The sequence below is a fragment of the Prionailurus viverrinus genome, chromosome B4, assembly GCF_022837055.1.
Source record: "Prionailurus viverrinus isolate Anna chromosome B4, UM_Priviv_1.0, whole genome shotgun sequence".
NCBI lineage: Eukaryota > Metazoa > Chordata > Mammalia > Carnivora > Felidae > Prionailurus > Prionailurus viverrinus.
This window is the reverse complement of record NC_062567.1, coordinates 128,582,840-128,599,610: the sequence shown is the minus strand read 5'-3', so window position 1 is coordinate 128,599,610 and position 16,771 is coordinate 128,582,840. Positions and strand designations below refer to the sequence as shown.

Here is a 16,771-nt window from a genome sequence, read left to right as displayed (position 1 = left end):
CCCCCGCTGGTGACGTGAGGAGGTCTAACCTGAAGTATCCTCATGTTCTAGAACACCGGCGACTCTACCTCTGAAAACAGCGGCACCTAATAGAACAACCTGTTAGTTGCCGGTGCTTGCCCTGTGCTAAGCTCGACATCCCTATAACAACCCTGCGAGGCGAGTAACCCCATTTTACAGAGCAAGACACTGAGGCCCAAGGGAGTTAAGTTACAGCCCCAAGGTCACAAAATTGCATACTTAGACTGGGACTCCGATCTGGTGCTGTAAAATCCCTTCCTTTCCAGAAATCTTTACTGCGTACCCACAGAGTGCTGCGGACTGGGGAATTTATCGGCGAATACATTCAATACGGTTCCCGCCCTGCGGGATGTTTAGACTAGTGTGTGTGGGGGGGACAGATAAACCAGCAACCCCTCCCCCCCCGTTCTGTATAACTACAAGGTAGGACAAGTGACTGGTAGGACCTGACTATGGTCACACGGCCAAGAAGCGTTGTGTCCGTGGACAAGTCACATCACTTCTCGGAGTCTCTGTTATATGCAGAGAGGGGGGATGTTCCTGGCCTCAGACAGTGGATGCAAGGACCAGATGACTTTGCACGGGTGGTCCTCAACTAACGGAATTGGTCCTTGTTGTTATGGTAAGTTCAGGAACAGAGACGGAAGGCAGAACAAGCTTGCCCTGATGATTTCTTGCCCAGCCCGCGGTGGGGGGGAAGGGTGGCCGTGGGGGTACGGAGTTCTGATCTCCGTGGAGATCTTTCCATACACCTGTGCTCCCTACGTCCCGCACAGGGTGTTTCATGCTTCTGGCCTTTACTCAGATGAAAACTCCTGCCCCAAAAGGTCCTCTCTCCCCTTGACCTTGGGCAGAACTCCTCTTCATCCTTTAAAGCCCTGTTCGGACACCGTGGGAAACCGGAAGGGGTGGGGCGACCCTGGCGCCTCCGGAGGAGGATCTGGGCCTGCAGCTCCGAAGGGGTCCTGGAGCCCCGGGTCCCATCCCACACCGGCACCTGTGGACTGGAAGACGCCTGGGTTGCAGAGGCAGTAGCGGGTGGCAAAAGTCTCCATCATCCGGTCGATCTTCTGGGCCTCGCCGGGCAGCCGGAAGCTCCACAGGAACTGTCTGGGGGAGGAATGGGGCTGTGGGCGATGGAGTGGGCGGGGATCTCGGGGGCAGGTGTCGGGGGTACCCCGGACAAGCTGCTCTGTCTGTCTAAGCCTTAGAGTCTTCATCCTGTCGGTGGGAGCGTCTGTCCCCATCACGTAGGGTCACGGGAAGGTGCCTTTTCTTTCAAAGTATCAGAGCTCGGTGGGCGCTCCCCTCGGCCCGTCTGGGGTCCAGAACCATCTGTGGCCCCTCCGCCTCAGCCCGGGGTGGGGGGGGGGCTCTGTCTGCCCTGGGGTCTGGCTGGGGACCCTTCCGCAAGTGGCTTCCCCTGGCTGGGCTTCCTGCTCTTGGGACTTAGTTCCTCGAGGGGCGCCTGGGTGGCTCAGTGAGTTAAGCATCCGACTTTGGCTCAGGTCATGGTCCACGAGTTGGAGCCCCGAGTGGGGCTCCGTGCTGACAGCTCAGAGCCTGGAGCCTGCTTCCGATTCTGGGTCTCCCTCCCTCTGCTCCCCCCCTGCTTGTACTCTCTCTCTCGCTCTCAAAAATAAATAAACATGAAAAGAAAATTAAAAAAAAAAAAACTGCCTTCCTCCAGGGCGAGGACCGTCTGCGGCTGGTCCCCTCACCTCTCCTGCTGGGCCTCACGCAGGCTCGGGGAACCCCAGGACTGCCCCGTAAGGAGTGAAAGAGTGAATGAATGAACAAATGAATGAATATGGGAGCCTCCCGACCACCGACCCTTCTCCCTTAAAGAACAGGGGAACTGGAGGGAAGGCCACACTGCTTGGAGGGTGCTGGCTGCTTCCTTCTCTGCCTTACATACAAACTCCCGATCATCCTCCAGGGCCCGGATCAAATACCCTCATGGGGAGCCGACTGTTCAGGCAGCGAGACTTACTAAGCCGATTCTAAGTACCTCCTCCTTTACTCGTCACAACCTTATGACGTTGGTACTGTTCTTGTTCCCTTTTACAGATGAAGAAACTGAGGCACGGGGAGTTTTGAGTGTGTGTGTGTGTGTGTGTGTGTGTGAGTAGCAGAGCTGGGCTATGACCTGGGCAGCTTGGCTCCACAGTTCAATATGTCATAACAAAGGGACTGCCCACTACGCTGCACTAATCAAATGAATAAAACCCTGATCTCAAAAGTAGTGGCAATGGCAGGGGTAACAGCGACCATGGGTGCCGTGATTAACTATCGCTCTAATCGTGGAGTGAACACCGGGAGCGCTCGCTGTGATAAGCCAGACGCTTGTCCCCGCTGTCCCCGGAGGGGGGCCGAGCTGATGACCCCACCAGACCTCTGCTCCAGGAGGTGGTAACCATCAGTAATTCATTTCGGCTCCTTAGGTCCTCCCGTCCTCCTCGTCGCTCCCCTTGCTGTGTCTGTGCCGTGAGCTATGTGGCTCCCGGTCCCCGCCCGGGCTCTGCCACCCCCGAGGGCTGTCCCCCCCCACCCTCCTCACCTGAGGGCCTGCACGAGGTTGAGGTTGGCAAACTCATGGCAGTCCACGAAGGCCTGGAGGACCTGCAGGTTGAAGGAATCCCTGCAGGGGACAGGGAGGAGGGCACGCGCGCTTGGGAACTTGCTGGCACCCGCCTCCTGGGGGGGGGGGGGGAGGAGGGGAGCCGCGTGTCCTCCTTCCGGGGGAGCCCGGGAGAAGGGCTGCTGGTCTGGCTGCTGCCTCGTCCCTTACAGCCCGCCTGCCTCTCCCAACAGCCCAGAGGGGTCCTTTCTCACCCCTCCCGTGCCCAGACCCTCCCATGGAGCCCCACCTCATCCCCTGCCACTCCTTCCCTCCCTTGGTCTCTTCTGATCTCACCAGCCTGCCATTCCTTGAGCATGCTTCTGCCCCAGGGCCTTTGCACAGGCTGTTCCCGTTGGCATGCTCTTCCCCCAGATGTCCTCACTGCTCACCCCCTTTACGTGTCAAACATCACTTTCTCGACGAGACCCTTCCTACTCACGGTATTTAAAGTCACGGCCCTTGACCCATGATTCCCAACGCTTCTCATCTCCCTTCCCTGCTTTCTTTGCAGTCCAAAGAACTTAACATTTTCTAATGTGTTTTGCATATTTGGGGATCTGTCTTTCCCACTAGAACGTACCTCTCCGAGGGCAGGGGTTTTGTTTTGTTTATCTTGGTCACTAGTATAAGTCCGGGGATTTGACACTGCTTGGCACACAGTGGAGACTAAAAAATATCTATCTGTTGACCAAATAAGTGAATGAAGGCAGGCAGGAAGGCAGGCATTGGTTCAGAAGGTGGAGGGGAGTGATCAGTTAGCTGTCTCAAGCCCCAAGAGTTAGGACTTCCCTAACATAATTCGCTCACTCACTTACCTGCACACGCACGCACACGCACACACACACACACCTGCGCAACCCTCGTTCCCTATCTCCCTGAGGCCACGCACCGCCTTACCTCTCCCCCAAGTACGTGCCGATGGCCGTCTTGTTGAGGCCCTCGCCCTTGTACAGGAACTGCGCGATGTCCTGGACGTCGGGGGTCAGCAGTTTGTGCTCAATGAGATACTGGACGCCCTGGAGGGGGTACACGGAGCCCATGATCAGCACCCCCCCCAGCAGCTGGCCTCAGTGGAGGAAGGGAGGGGCTCCCCCGTGGCCAGACTGTGGGGCAGGCTGTGGGGGGACCTGGCATTCTGACACTGGCACAGACTTTTCTGGGAAGTTGTGTCCCTCCTTAACAGAAGCTGCCATTGGAAGGTGGTGAGGTCCCCATCAATGGAGGCATGCGAGGAGAGAGAGCATCCTGCAGCGGGCCAGGCTCATGCCAGGGGCTCCCCGGGTCCCCTTCAGGCTCACACTGATTACATGCTTCAGTGAGTCTATGAATTTATAATTTTAAGATTCAACGATTCAGCCCTTTCTTTTGTCCCCTTCATATTCATACATTTAAAAATAGCGTTTCATGTTTTTTTCCTCACAAGCAATCTATGTCCATTGTGTAAAAAATTAGAAAAAAATCCGGCTAAATCAAAAGGAGAGGAGGTGGCCACGTCCCAGCATTCAGAGGGAGAGAGTTTCCATCGGGGCGACTTTCCTTCCGTTTCTACATGAAACCTGCTTCCGATGTGACAATATCACGCACACCTCACGACCCAGGCGCTCAGAATCTGTCCTTCTAACTTTGGGAGTTCGGGGAAGAGGTTGCTGGAAGGTGGTGGGGGAGGGGCGGTTGTGAGGGGCTCTCAGTGACAGGCAGAGGGTCCTGGGGGCCCCTCAGTGGCCCCTCCCAGGTGCTCTGTGTGTATGTGCACCTGTGTGTGAGCACGCGTCTGTATGCCCGAGTGTGTGCGTGTCTGTGTGTGTGTTCTGTGCGGTTGGGGCAGGGGTCCGATTCCCGTGGCAAGGCAAATGGGTGTGTGACAAATGGGTGAGCCTGTGTCACTGTGATGGGGAAGAGGCAACTCTCTCAGCCAGAGCAGTAAATTTCCAGGGACCCTTTGACTGCCCTGACCCTACCCCCGTATGTCAGCTTGTGGCTTCCTCCTGTCTTTGTTCAAGCAGGAAGGGACCCGGCTGCCACCTAGCTAGGTGAGAGGTTGCTCTGAGGCCAGGGGAGGGGAGGGTGGGGTGGAGGTGGGGGGTGGGGAGGTGGTGTGTGTGGGTGGGGGGAGGGACAAGAGTCTTAGCAGCCTGAGCCCCCAGCGCTCCATGCCAGCACCCCCAGACTGGCCCTCCCCCGGCAGAGAGGCTGGGAGAAACTTCTGGAGACTGAGCCCCAGAATCTAAGGGCCCCAGTGTCCAAAGACCTACTAAAAAGGAGGAAGCAGAGACTCGGCCAGCAGACTCCAAGTCTGTGGACTTCATAAAATGTCACCACCTCCTCCCGGCTCCTACCTCAGGCTCTGCTATGGGGTGACAGGGCACTGAAGCCATGGCAGGCTGTGGGCCACCGGACAAGGTCCCGAGCTCCGCTGGGCCTCAGTTTTCTCACCTCCAAGGTGGGCCATCGTCAGTCGAGGGGAATGAGAGGACATCGTGAAGGTGTCCAGCATGTGGAACCCCCGACCCCACGACCACCCGAGCCCCCCACGACTGCCCTACCTTCACGGGGTCCATGTTGAACTTCTTACGCCCAATGCATAGCTCCTTCTCTTTCTGGGCCATCCGGCTGCAGACAAGGAGATGTCAGCCTGGACCGCCCCAGAACCCCAGGACCCTCCCCCCCCCAATCCCCAAGGATGCTTTTTCCACAGCTACAGCCAATATTCTCCAAGGGCCCCCAAGGGCCTCCAAGTGGGGTCCTCACATCCTGCATTGGAATCGCCTCAGAGAGACCCTAGAAATGCAGGTTCTGGGCCCCTCCCAGACTCCCAGATGGGACTGTTCCAGTGGGCCCAGCTCCAGCATTCTAACCGGTTCTGCAGCCGTGGCCCTGGAAGCCCAGAGTCGCTCTAGGGAGAGCATTTAGGGGGGGCCCTGTGCTCGAAGTGGGGGCAGGATGACAGGGAGGCCGGGGGGTGAGGGCACGGCCCCCGGGGCCCGACTCCTGGTGCAAATCCCGCTCTGCTACTTTGCTGGCTGAGCCACACGAGGGGAATCACTTCACCTCTCTGGGACTCAGTTTCCCCAGCATGGTTGAGAGGCTAAAGAGTTTAAAGCAGCTTGGTGGTAGGCGCTCTGTAAACGTTATGCTGGTGTCGGGGCTGGAACAGGACACCTGGAGACACGGGGCAACCACGTGTGGGGGTTTGTGGTGGGGCTAGAAAGGTGATCGGAGATCAAGGGACGGCAGGGGCCGGGTGGCGACTTCCTGAGACGAATGTGTAGCCGTCGGTACCTGGGGCCTCAGGGGATTATGTAGGGACCAACCTTCTTATTCCCCACAAGGGGGGAAACTGAGGCCCAGGGAGGGGCGGGGACAAGCCCCAGGTCACAGAGCTGAGCGCTCTTTTTCCTAGCCCATCCCGTGATGCTCCTGGGCGGCGATTGATCAGGGCCTGGGTCAGTGCGGGTTAGGAGAGACTTTGGGTGGAGGGGGTGGGGATGGAGAGTGTCTCTGAAACGAGGGGGCTGTTGGCAGTAAGGACCAGACCAGACCATGAGATGGGCTCTCAGACCCTCCCTGCTGCCTCTTCTTCCAGGCCGATCCCTGATTTCACCAGGGCCCCAGGCCCAGGCAGGGCCCCTGCTCCCTCCTGCTCATTCCTGGTGTGGGACATCCTGGGAAGCCACCATGGCAGCTTCCCAGGGGCCCCTGGCCTGGCCCCTCCTCACCTCTCCTCCGCGATCTCGAAGCAATCAATCTGGGCAAACACATCTGCGATCTCATCCTTCAGCTTCTGCGGGGCGGTGGGGGGGGGGGGGAGGGGTGCGACAGGGAGGGAGAGTCAGGGACAGACTTCAACAACCACTTCCACCCCTGGGCGTGACCCCAGACCTCCAGTGAGCTGTCACTGCCCGCCTACCTTTAAGAGATCCCTTTCCCGGATGTTTCCCCCTCCCTCTCTCTCTCTCTTTTTTTATTTTAATTTTTTCATGTTATTTAGCGGGCACAAGTCGGGGAGGGGTCAAGAGAAGGAGAGACAGAAGAATCCCGAGCAGGCTCCGCACCATCAGCGCAGACCCCGACACGGGGCTCGAACTCACAAACCGCGAGATCATGACCTGAGCCGAGAGTCAGCCGCTTAACCCGCCTGCCCCCCCTCCCCGGCGCCCCCCTCCCTTTCCCAGATATTTCTTATCCTCAAAATCCCAAGCCAGCCTATTGCCTATTGATATGCAATTCTCCATGGGCTCCTGTCTCGGGGGACGAGGTCCTCAAGTCCCCACCCTTCGCCCCACTCTACTTCTAGCCCTCCCACCTCCCCTCTGCAGCTGTGGAGTCTCCTGCCCTTTAGCCAAGCCTACCCGCCAAGCCCTCCTGCGCCCAGCTGCCAGCTTCCTGAAGCACAGCTTGGTGCCTGCCCTTCCCCAGCTCCTTCCGTGGCTCCCTACTGCCTCCCCAGCCACGAGGAATGAGTTCCCACCCTAGGACCAGGCCCCAACTCCTCTCTGGCTTCCCTCCCCCATCCATTTACTCTGTCGCTCACCCTTCACTCAGGGCCTACTATGTGCCCAGTATTATGGGGACCCCCCCGGTACAAGATCGCGCAGGCTGTCTTTTCAGGGACCTTGCCACCCCAGTGGAATGTACAGAAGAGGTCGCTGAAGTGCAGAGAGGTAAGGGGATGTGTCCGAGGCCCGATTCCAAGTCTGCGCTTTCGCCACTCCCCTCAAGCCTTTTTTATTTTTATTTTTGTCTTGACCCTTGCAGGAGGCGCCCAGGGGCAGAGGACCCCCTAATTATGCCAGCCACGACCGCTGGGCGGACAGGAGAGTGGCAGCTGGTCCAGCAGACCCTTGCAGGGCAGCAGCATGGGGAGCTGGCAAGAGCCCCTAACATGCACCCTAGCGCCTCCTGGCCTTCCCCTGGAATCTGAGGGATGAGAGCGGTCCCAAAGGAACCTGGGTTCCAGGAACCCGGGGGGTCGCAGGGGCCTGGAGACCGTACCTGTACCTGATCTTGGCCAAGTCACTGAGTGGCTTCCCCCCACATAAAATGGGGATCCACTTGCAAATATTAATGGAGCGCCTCCTGTATGCTTTGACTCTGGAGCTGGGGCCATGGTGATGGGCAAGACAGACCCACGCTTTCACGGGGCTCACAGCCCAGTGGGGGTGGGATCACGGTGGTCATGGGCAAATGAAATGATGAGAGTAGCTACCCTGTCGTGGGCGCAGCGTAAGGGATAGCCTTGTCCAGGCACCACGGGGGGGCACCTGAAGCCAATGGAACGTGGGGTGTCACCCGTACTCCAATAAAAAGAGAACGATCTCTCATCATTAATGTCGTGTCATGGTACAGGAAGAGCCTGGCCACCTAGTAGGTCTCAACAAAGCACTTGGTGAGTGAGTGATTTTGTATCTTCAACTTTCTTAGGTACACGTGTGTTGGCGTGGGGTCGGGCCCCAGCAACCACAGCCAGAGCGGTCAGGGCAACATTCGAGCCAAGAACGAAATAGTGAGAAGGAGGTGCCCCGAGGAGAGCTGCGGAGAGTCCCGGGGACCAAGGGAACGGTGAGTGCAAAGGCCCGGGGGCAGGACTGAGCTCCGCACGCTCCAGGAACAGAAACAGGGCCCGCCTTCGGAGGCTGCTGAGAGTCAAATGGGTGAACGTCTGAGAAACTGTGTTGGCAAGGGCCAGGCACACGTTGGTGTTATCTTGACGAAATGGGTGACATTTTTGAGGGGCTGAAACTGGGGCCCGGGGTGGAGATGCGACCGGATCGGGGCCACACAGGCGGGACTAGAACCCGCGATGCCATCCAGTGCAGACAGCACCAGGCAGGGCTTGGCACACAGTAGTGCTTAACCGATCTCCCCCCACCCTCCTAGCTCTCTCTAGCCCCCCCGGAATTCCATTCTCCCCACTCCGGGGGCGGGGGGGGGCGCTGGATGGAGTCTGGCCCTGCCCTCTGACCAGGCCCCCGGGGGGGGGGGGGGCAGGAGTGAGTGCGGGGCTGCGTGAGCGCCTATGGGGGTTTGCTCGTGGGAGGGCGTGTCGGCTCGAACACGCGTGTGGACAGGAGCCTGTGCGTTTGTGAGTGTACACGCACCTGGATGTCTTCCAGAAGCTGCCTCCGGTGCCATTTGATCTGCTGTAGTTCCTCTGTCTCCCCACTACTCAGCTCCGCTGGGTCTGTAGAGAGAAGAACCGGGATGGGGGGGGGGTCCCTGGCTTGCTCCCTTCCTCTCCCCTCCCCTCCCCGCCCAGCTTTGTACCCTCTGGGGACATGCCCCTCCCCCCCACCCCCACCATCTTGTTGATTTGCGCCTTTCCTGCTCTACTCTTTACACTCTCAGCACCGTGACAGCAGAAACTTCAAGAATTTTGCTCACCGCTGCATCCTCCGCCCCCTAGAAAGAGCTGACACGTAGCAGGTACTCAAAATACTTGCGGACGTCATTCATCCTTCCTGGGCGTTTTCATCTGCTCTTTCCCCAGATCGCTTGGTTAGCTCACTTGGCCGCGTATTTATTTGCACAACCAGGGAGTGGGGTATCATTTTGCCTCCCAGGCCATTGGTCAGACAGAGTCACATGACCACACCTAGCTGCAAGGGAGGCCGGGAAGTGAGCCTTTAGCATGGCGGTCCTGATACCATTGCGACCGTATAAGATGGGGAGACTGGCTTTGGGGGTGGGGGGACACTTCGCAGCTCCTGCTCCAGACACTGAGGCTCAGAGAGATGAGGTGGCCCGGCCAGGGCTCCACAGGGACAAGCTACTCAGCCCGGGTGGGGCTTGGATTGGGCTGGCTACGAAGCCTGGGCTCTTTTCTCGCTACCCGGAATGAAAGGAGACGCGTGTGTGCTGGCATTCTGTGCAAGGTGCTGTGACAATTCCCGCACTGGGGTCGGCTGGCTCACCTCTAACCCTTCGCGCTTCCTGTTGCATCCACAACAATCGCTTGGCCAAAATCTCCACGGGCTCCCTGTTGCTTAGAGGGGAAGAGTTCTCCTCCTGGTCCTCCACAGTCCCGGCCTCTCTAGCCAGCCTTGTCTTCCACTATTCTCAGTAAGAGCCTGGCAGTCTAGCCTGCCGGCTCCTCACTCCCCCCACACTGTCTCTGTCTCACTTTCCCACTTTTGCCCATGCTGTTCCTCGACCCTGGGATGCCTTCTCCCGTCTGTCTGTCCATACTCTCCCCAACTCTTTAAGTCCTAGCTTTAGGGAATACCCGGTCACCTTTCTTTAAGGTTTTGCAAGGACAGCCCTTATCTCTCCCAAATGAAAGCAGAGAGAAAATTAAAGGCTCCCTGTCCCTACCTTTCCCTCCCACTGACCGAGCTGCCATCTTGGATTGGAGATGGAAACTGGGTGTTGAGACGGCGAGGCACCAAGCAAGTATTCGACACGTGGGAAGGGTCCAACGCACGTATAATGGATGCTGCGTTGTGCCATCAGCTCTCCCCTTCAGGATCAAGGCACCCATTTCTTTCAGTGGCTGGGGGTAGGGTTGGGGGTAGCCTGCTGATGGCACAGCTGAATTTCCTCCTCCCCAGGAACTTAACTCAGCCAAATGGAACTGCCTCACCCGAGGATATGGCCCTCCCCAAGGACAGCCACTGCATCAAAAGCCAAGACCCTTTGCCCAGTTTCTGGTCCTGAGCAGTCCTCACACCCAGGCTCTACTGACTGAAGGAGAAGCTGGGTGCCCAGAAAGAAGGGTCCTGAAATGCGATGACAACTGTATACGATGATTCCCTTGGTCAAGCAGTCAAGATGGCTCTGGGTGAGCCACCAGGTCATAAAGTCAAGTGAGCAAAACGACAGTCCTTCACAAGTGGCTCCCTGAGGAGGAACAAGTGCGAATAAAACCAGAAGGTTCCAGTAAGCTCCGTGAACACATCACCCAGGCCCCTATGCCATCCACGGCTGTCGCACCCGGTCCCTTGGCTCCCACTATGTCTGCGTGGGTAGGTCCCTTGTGATCTCTCTGGCAAAGGAGCAAAGCGCCCCAACCTGGTGCCAGAATGGGTGGCTTCGTGTTTGGGGACACGTGAACGCTGGGTAGCTGTTGACCCCTGCCCAAAGGTGTCCTGGAGAGACAGGGCTGAGAAAGGCTCCCAGTGAGCAGGACTCTGGGGAGGGTGCCTGGCCACCCATTTCATGTGCAAAGAGCTGCGGCCCCCAGCAAGAACACGCCTGCATTTCCGGTGTGCAAATTGACGAAAGGAAATCTCCTTTAAGCAGGGGGGGCTCTCACACCGGACCACTCCTCAATTGCAGACCCTACAGGAGCAGACACCTTGCAAGTGGCAAAGACTGTAGCTACTAAGTTGCTCTCCCTGCAGCCGGAAGGAAGCTTTCCTCCTCCCTCCGCAACAGCGCAGCCAATGAGAAAGTCACAACTCAGCCCGTGAAAAGCCACTACGCCTGGAGCCCCCAGTTAACTCCGATGGACTTGTTGTTTATGGCGCAGCCTTTCCGACTCCCCTTTCCTAACAGCGACTCCTCTCTCTGTCCTTCGGACTTGCCGAGGGTTTTGCCACAGCTTGCTTGTCCTGGATGGCGGTTCTAATACTCTTCTGGAATAAACCCCTCCTTGGCTGGGAAAACAGCTGGCAGTTTTGTTTTTTTTTTTTTAAGGTTAACAGTGAACAGGAGAGGGTGGCTTGACTTCTGGGAGGCTGGGAAGGAGGAAGATCAGAAGATCGGGAGTAGGGGGGTCTGGGGAGGAGGCAAGTGGGTGGTCCCCTAGGAGTGGACCCGGAGGATGAAGATTTTTGTGACGCTCACCGGTGCCGCGCAGCAACCATCCGGCACAGGAGAGAAACTGCACCGCCAGGCAGACGGAACTAGTCGGCCGGTGACCTCAGCCAGGCTCTGACCGGCAGCCCAGTGCTGGTACAACTGTCCACGAGTGCAGTAGCCACGTGGCCCGGGTGGAGGCTACATGAGAAGCCCCCCACCTGAGCTTCCCGAGCTATCGCCACCTCTGAATCTCTGAGCTGCCGGCAACAGAGACCCACTGTTTCCCCTCGAAGACCCAGCAGCCAACTCGGGAGGCAATGGGATTGCAAAGGATCCCTTCCACTCCTAAAGGCCAGCGATCCATCTTGACCGGAAGCCACACGTGGTCCGGACGTGCGGGGGGGTGGGGGGGCCCTTCCTTCTCACAGAGCCTCGGCCAGCGCCACTGTCCAGGGGTCGTCAGATGTCGAGTACTGCACAACGTCACGTTGGACCAAGGGGCTCTCTTCACAGGAAGGCAGGCGTGGGAGGAGCATCCGGCCAGGGGATCCGCTGGTCCTCTGGGATCACTTCGCCCCCCGGAAGCTGCCAGCCTGGTGGAACAAAGCGTCAGCTTGGAGCTGATGTCCTGCTTGGATGGGGCACCGTCCTCCAGGATGCAGGATGCTACCTAAGCCAGCAGCCATCAGGTGGTGTTCTGGCCCCCGCAGGTCACTGACACGGACCCAGGAGGGACGAGGAGTGGCGCCATGTGCCCTCCTCCTGGTGGCCCTCTTGGGAGTCTTGCTTTCTGTCCCTGCAACACTGGGCTCCGCAGGCCCAGAGAGCCCCGTTTCCAGGGAGGAGGTGGGGGGTGGCGAAGGAAGAGTCTCCCGTTGACCTTCGGCTCAAAAACACCTGCTTTGTGCCAGCGGCTCGGTGTAAATTATGTCATTCGATCTCACAGCTCTTTGAGGCACACTGACATGCACCCCTCTCTCACCCTCGTGTCTCCCCCGCGCCACGCCCCGTCCATCTCCTTTCTGTTTCCACGGCCCCACCCCCACCCCACCCCGACCTCGGCGTGTCCCTGGACCCCGTGTCTCCTGGCCTCCACTCGGCACCTCCCATCCAGTCTCCCGCGGCGTCCCGTTGCCCTGGGGATGACACCCCGAGTCTTCCGGGCCCCCCAGTTGGGCAGGCAGGGCCCCATCTTCCACTGACGTTGCACCACCCCCGCCCCCGGCTTGAGGCCTCCTGGACGTCCTCCACTTGCTCCCACGTGCGCCCTCTCCACAGGCTTCTGCACGCACAGGCTGCTCCCCGTGTCTCGAATGCCTTTCCTTCCGCCCTCTGCCTCATCAGCCCCGCTCAGCGTCTCCCTTCTCAGGTGCCCTCCTGTCCTGTGTCCGAGGTGACACGGCTGGAAGGTGCTGGAGCGGGGGTCACACCCAGGCCCATCCAGGACTCCCGAGGCCACAGCCCTGATGTTGGTCTTCCGACGGCAGATATCTTCGCGCAAATCATCCAAACCCCACCAGGTACTAGTCCCTGGTTGTTCTGACCGGAAGTGCTGACCGTGGCTCCTGTTTGAGAATGAAGGCCAGATGCAGAATGATGCCTTGTTTTTTTGGCGGGAGGTGGGGGGAAGAGAGAAAACAAAGCCAACTCTCCAGAGCTGGGGAAACTGAGGCATAGGCGTGCGTGGCGAGTTTTCTCAGGACAGTGGGAGGGCGTGGGGAGGGGGCTGTCTGCAGTTTTTCTTCACAGAGCTTCTTTTGTGGTTTGGCAGGCATGTTCATGGGCCCCCTGGATCCCCTGTCCCCTTCTGGAGGGATTCTGACCCCCCCCCCCCCAGCAGGTGGCCCCTGTCACGTGAAGCCCAGGGCTTTCCACCCCTTCACCTGTCTGTTTCTTTTTTGTTGTTGTTGTTTTAACGTTTATTTATTTTTGAGACAGAGAGAGACAGAGCATGAACAGGGGAGGGTCAGAGAGAGGGAGACACAGAATCTGAAACAGGCTCCAGGCTCTGAGACATCAGCCCAGAGCCCGACATGGGGCTCGAACTCACGGACTGTGAGATCGTGACCTGAGCTGAAGTCGGACGCTTAACCGACTGAGCCACCCAGGCGCCCCTTCACCTGTCTGTTTCAAAGCGGGGATTTCTCCCCATTTCAGAGCTGAGGACACTGAGGTTCAGGGAGGGCGACAAGGACGCAGGGTCAGAGTGGCCACTTCTGAGTCTGAGCCTGGTGACGCTGGGGTTTCAAGCACCGAAGCAGCTCGTGGGAGTTGGATTTAATTAACAAATTGTTTTTTAAATGTTTGTTTACTTTTGAGAAAGAGAGAGAGAGAGAGAGCAAGTGGGGCAGAGAGAGGGGGACAGAGGACCCGAAGCAGGCTCTGTCCTGATAGCCGCGAGCCCGACATGGGGCCCGAACTCACAAACCGCGAGATCATGACCTGAGCTGGTCAGGGGCTCCACCGACCGAGCCACCCAGGCGCCCGCCCCGTGGAGTCGGGTTTTAGTAACAGTGCTCATGAAACACGCAAAATAACAACACGATAATGGTAACAGCCGCCACCGTGAACTCTGTTGACTCCGCCCTGGGCTCGGTGATTTTCCCGCCTCACGAAGGCTGCTTTTGGACGCCCCCCCCCCCCCCGCCCCCCCGCCACGCTGTAGGCTGCGGCTGCCCCCTGCACGGTGCCCAGGCCAGCTGTCAGTGCCCTGGTGCCCACCCCGGCCATCTACCTCCCCAGCTCCTCCTTACTTCCCCTTTGTCCTTCCTCTTTCCCATCATATTTTTAGAAGTCTTTCTGCTCACAGGCCCGTTTCCAGGACAGCTGGCCCAGCTTCCCCTTTCCAGGGCAGGAGGAGGGCGCTATCCTGGGGGCCCGAGGGCAGAGGCTCCTCAGAGTCTGGTGGGGGGGGGCTGGGGCAGGAGGGGGTGTCTGGCGGAGCTGTTCCTCGCCCCGGCCCCCGAGGCTCTGTGGGCGACGTGTGGCTTCCTCCCCACCCCCAGAGCCAAGCTGCCTCTATTTTTAACTATTCCCCGGCCTCCCTGCACCAGCCCAAAGGTGCTGTCTTTGGTCACACAGAGGTTTTGTTGCCTGGACCGCTCACCTTCCCGGCAGGCCCTGGGGGGAGGAGGCCTGAACACACGGGAGGCAGGCGGGGAGGCCGCCCTGGGGGACCCGACTCCTCCAGGAAGTTTTCCGAGATCTCCCCCTCTCCCACGTGGAAAGAGTCGCTTCCTCGTTTGCTCTGGGTCATCGTCCTGCAGGATCTGAGGGTCTGTCTCCCACTCCCCCATGTCCTGGACCAGCAGCCTCCCCCAGGGCTGGGCCTGCTGTCCCCAGCACTGCCCAGCACAGACAGACCCTGCCCTGCCACTTACTGGCCCCCTGACTTCAAGTAAGTCAGTCCTCTCCCTCAGTTCACCTCCGTGAGCCTCAGTGTCCTCGTGATGGGGACAACCATCCCTCTTCTTAAGGACCCATCACTTCGTATCTGCCGGGTAATCTTAAGCCGGGTGCTGTTCCCCGCTGGGTCCCCGCCTTGTCATCTAGTCCCCACCTAAGACCTATTCCCGGAGCCTGTATGGTCTGGGAGCCACCTGCCGTCCAAAGCCCAAAAGCTGTTGAAAGGGAAGGGTGGTTCTCTAACCATGTTCCCCCCGAGCCCCGTGGGGTCAGGGGAGGCGCGGTGGGCGGGGTCAGACTGCTCGGTGTTAGGTTTCGTTTGAAGAAAGAGTTCTGTTGCCAACGGGCTTGACGTCATCTGAGCTTGGGGAACTGGACAGCTCCTGGAAGCCCTCGTCTTCTGGATTTCCAGGCAATGCTGGGACATTCTTTTTTTTTTTTTTTTTTTTTTAAATGTTTATTTGTTTGTTAGAGAGAGACAGAGTGCGAGTGTAGGAGGGGCAGAGAGGGGGCGGTGGGGGAGACACAGAATCCGAAGCAGGCTCCAGGGCTCCGAGCTGTCCGCACAGAGCCCGATGCGGAGCTCGAACCCACAAACTGTGAGCTCAGGACCTGAGCAGAAGTTGGACGCTTAACCTACTAAGCCACCCAGGCGCCCTGATGCTGGGACATTCCGATTGCAGGGCACAGAGACTTTGTCCCTCTTCTTCCCTCTGCCTTGCAGAAATGCAGTTCTCTTCCCTACCAACCATACACATGTCTCTCCTCTTTCCCCCAGACACGCGGTCCTGCTCACTGGGGAGGGGCTCAGCCATGGTTCTCTGCTGCTCCTCTCTGGCCCCCTCCACTGGCACTCTAGGGGGTGTCCTCAGCCTCCCCAAAGGCCACCCTCATCCCCCCACCCTTAGAGTCCAAACAGGAGCTTCAGGGCCCCTGTGCCACCCAGACGGCCATTATCACCAACATCATCATCTTCAACTCAAGCAACCTTCCTTGCACTGGTCATTCCTTCCCCTGCATCCCCCCGCCCCCGAATATTCCTTCCCCAGAAGCCCACAGGGATCCCTCCCTCCTTCCTTCAGGTCTCTGCCCAAATGGTGTCTCTTTCTGAGGTCTCTTCGACCACCCCCTCCCATGTCCCTTATCCTACTTGACTGTCCTTCGTCCTGCCTGTCACCCCCTGACACATTACATTAATACCTTTATGTCTGTCTCCCCCTGTAGAGCGTGAGCTCAGGAGGGCAGGGACAGGGCCTGCTTTGTTCCCTGTTCTCCCAGCACCTGGGGCACAGCTTGGCACTTAGCCTGAGCTCGTAAACATTTGTTGCATGCTTCTGCATTTCCACCCTGTCTTACATCTATTTACATATGGCTTCCGTCCAGGATCCTGGGAGGTAGGCACTATTGTCCCCATTTTATAGAGGAGGAAACTGAGGCCCAGAGAGGTCGGCCCCGGGTGCTTACCTGGGTGGCACAAGTCCATCCTGAAGCCCCGGGGAAGGGTGGCCTCCGCTCCCGTCGCCTGCTGACCCAGCTGCTGCTCAAGCTGACCAGGCAGAGATGTGTCACCGAGGCTACACCAGGCCCCTTCCGGGTGGCCCCTCCCAGCCCCGCGTGGGGAGGAAGTCCTGTCTGCCGGGACCCGGTGTGCAGGCTCTTGAAGCAGCAACACTTCCTAAAACCAGCAGAGTTTCGTGTGGCAGGGGCTCTTTGCATTTTTGGGTGTGGGCTGGGGAGATTTAGAGGCAAAAGAGACAAACAGAGGGAGGGGTTGGGGGTAAAAAGAGAAAGTGAGAGCGAGAAACATGTACGTGCGCGTGCACACACACACACACCCGCACCCGTGCACACACACAGGATGATGGCTGCTGGAGGGCACAGTCTTCCCTAGGGGATAATGTGGGATGATGGGCCATTTACTTAGCAACCTCCCCAGATAAAACCTTTGGTCAGCGGGGCCCCAAAGAGTCCACCTTACCCACA

At 58.5% G+C, this 16,771-nt stretch overlaps 1 protein-coding gene across 4 annotated transcripts in view; it reads right to left on the bottom strand.

The window, feature by feature from the left end:
* The window catches only part of CYTH4 (cytohesin 4), a 28,362-nt gene extending 11,900 nt beyond the window's left edge, over positions 1–16,462 (bottom strand). The window contains exons 1-7 of one of the 4 annotated variants that reach the window (XM_047867056.1): positions 16,253–16,462; positions 8,743–8,825; positions 6,361–6,425; positions 5,188–5,254; positions 3,542–3,660; positions 2,582–2,662; positions 1,019–1,131 (exon numbers count right to left, since the gene is read on the bottom strand). In XM_047867056.1, coding sequence (XP_047723012.1) covers positions 1,019–1,131; positions 2,582–2,662; positions 3,542–3,660; positions 5,188–5,254; positions 6,361–6,425; positions 8,743–8,825; positions 16,253–16,271 — 547 coding nt within the window. In that variant the 5' untranslated portion in view covers positions 16,272–16,462. Of the gene's footprint in view, positions 1–1,018; positions 1,132–2,581; positions 2,663–3,541; positions 3,661–4,980; positions 5,157–5,187; positions 5,255–6,360; positions 6,426–8,742; positions 8,826–9,955; positions 10,320–16,252 lie in introns of those variants that run through there. The other 3 variants (XM_047867055.1, XM_047867058.1, XM_047867057.1) reach the window with 3 other exon arrangements.
* Positions 16,463–16,771: the final 309 nt, after the last annotated feature.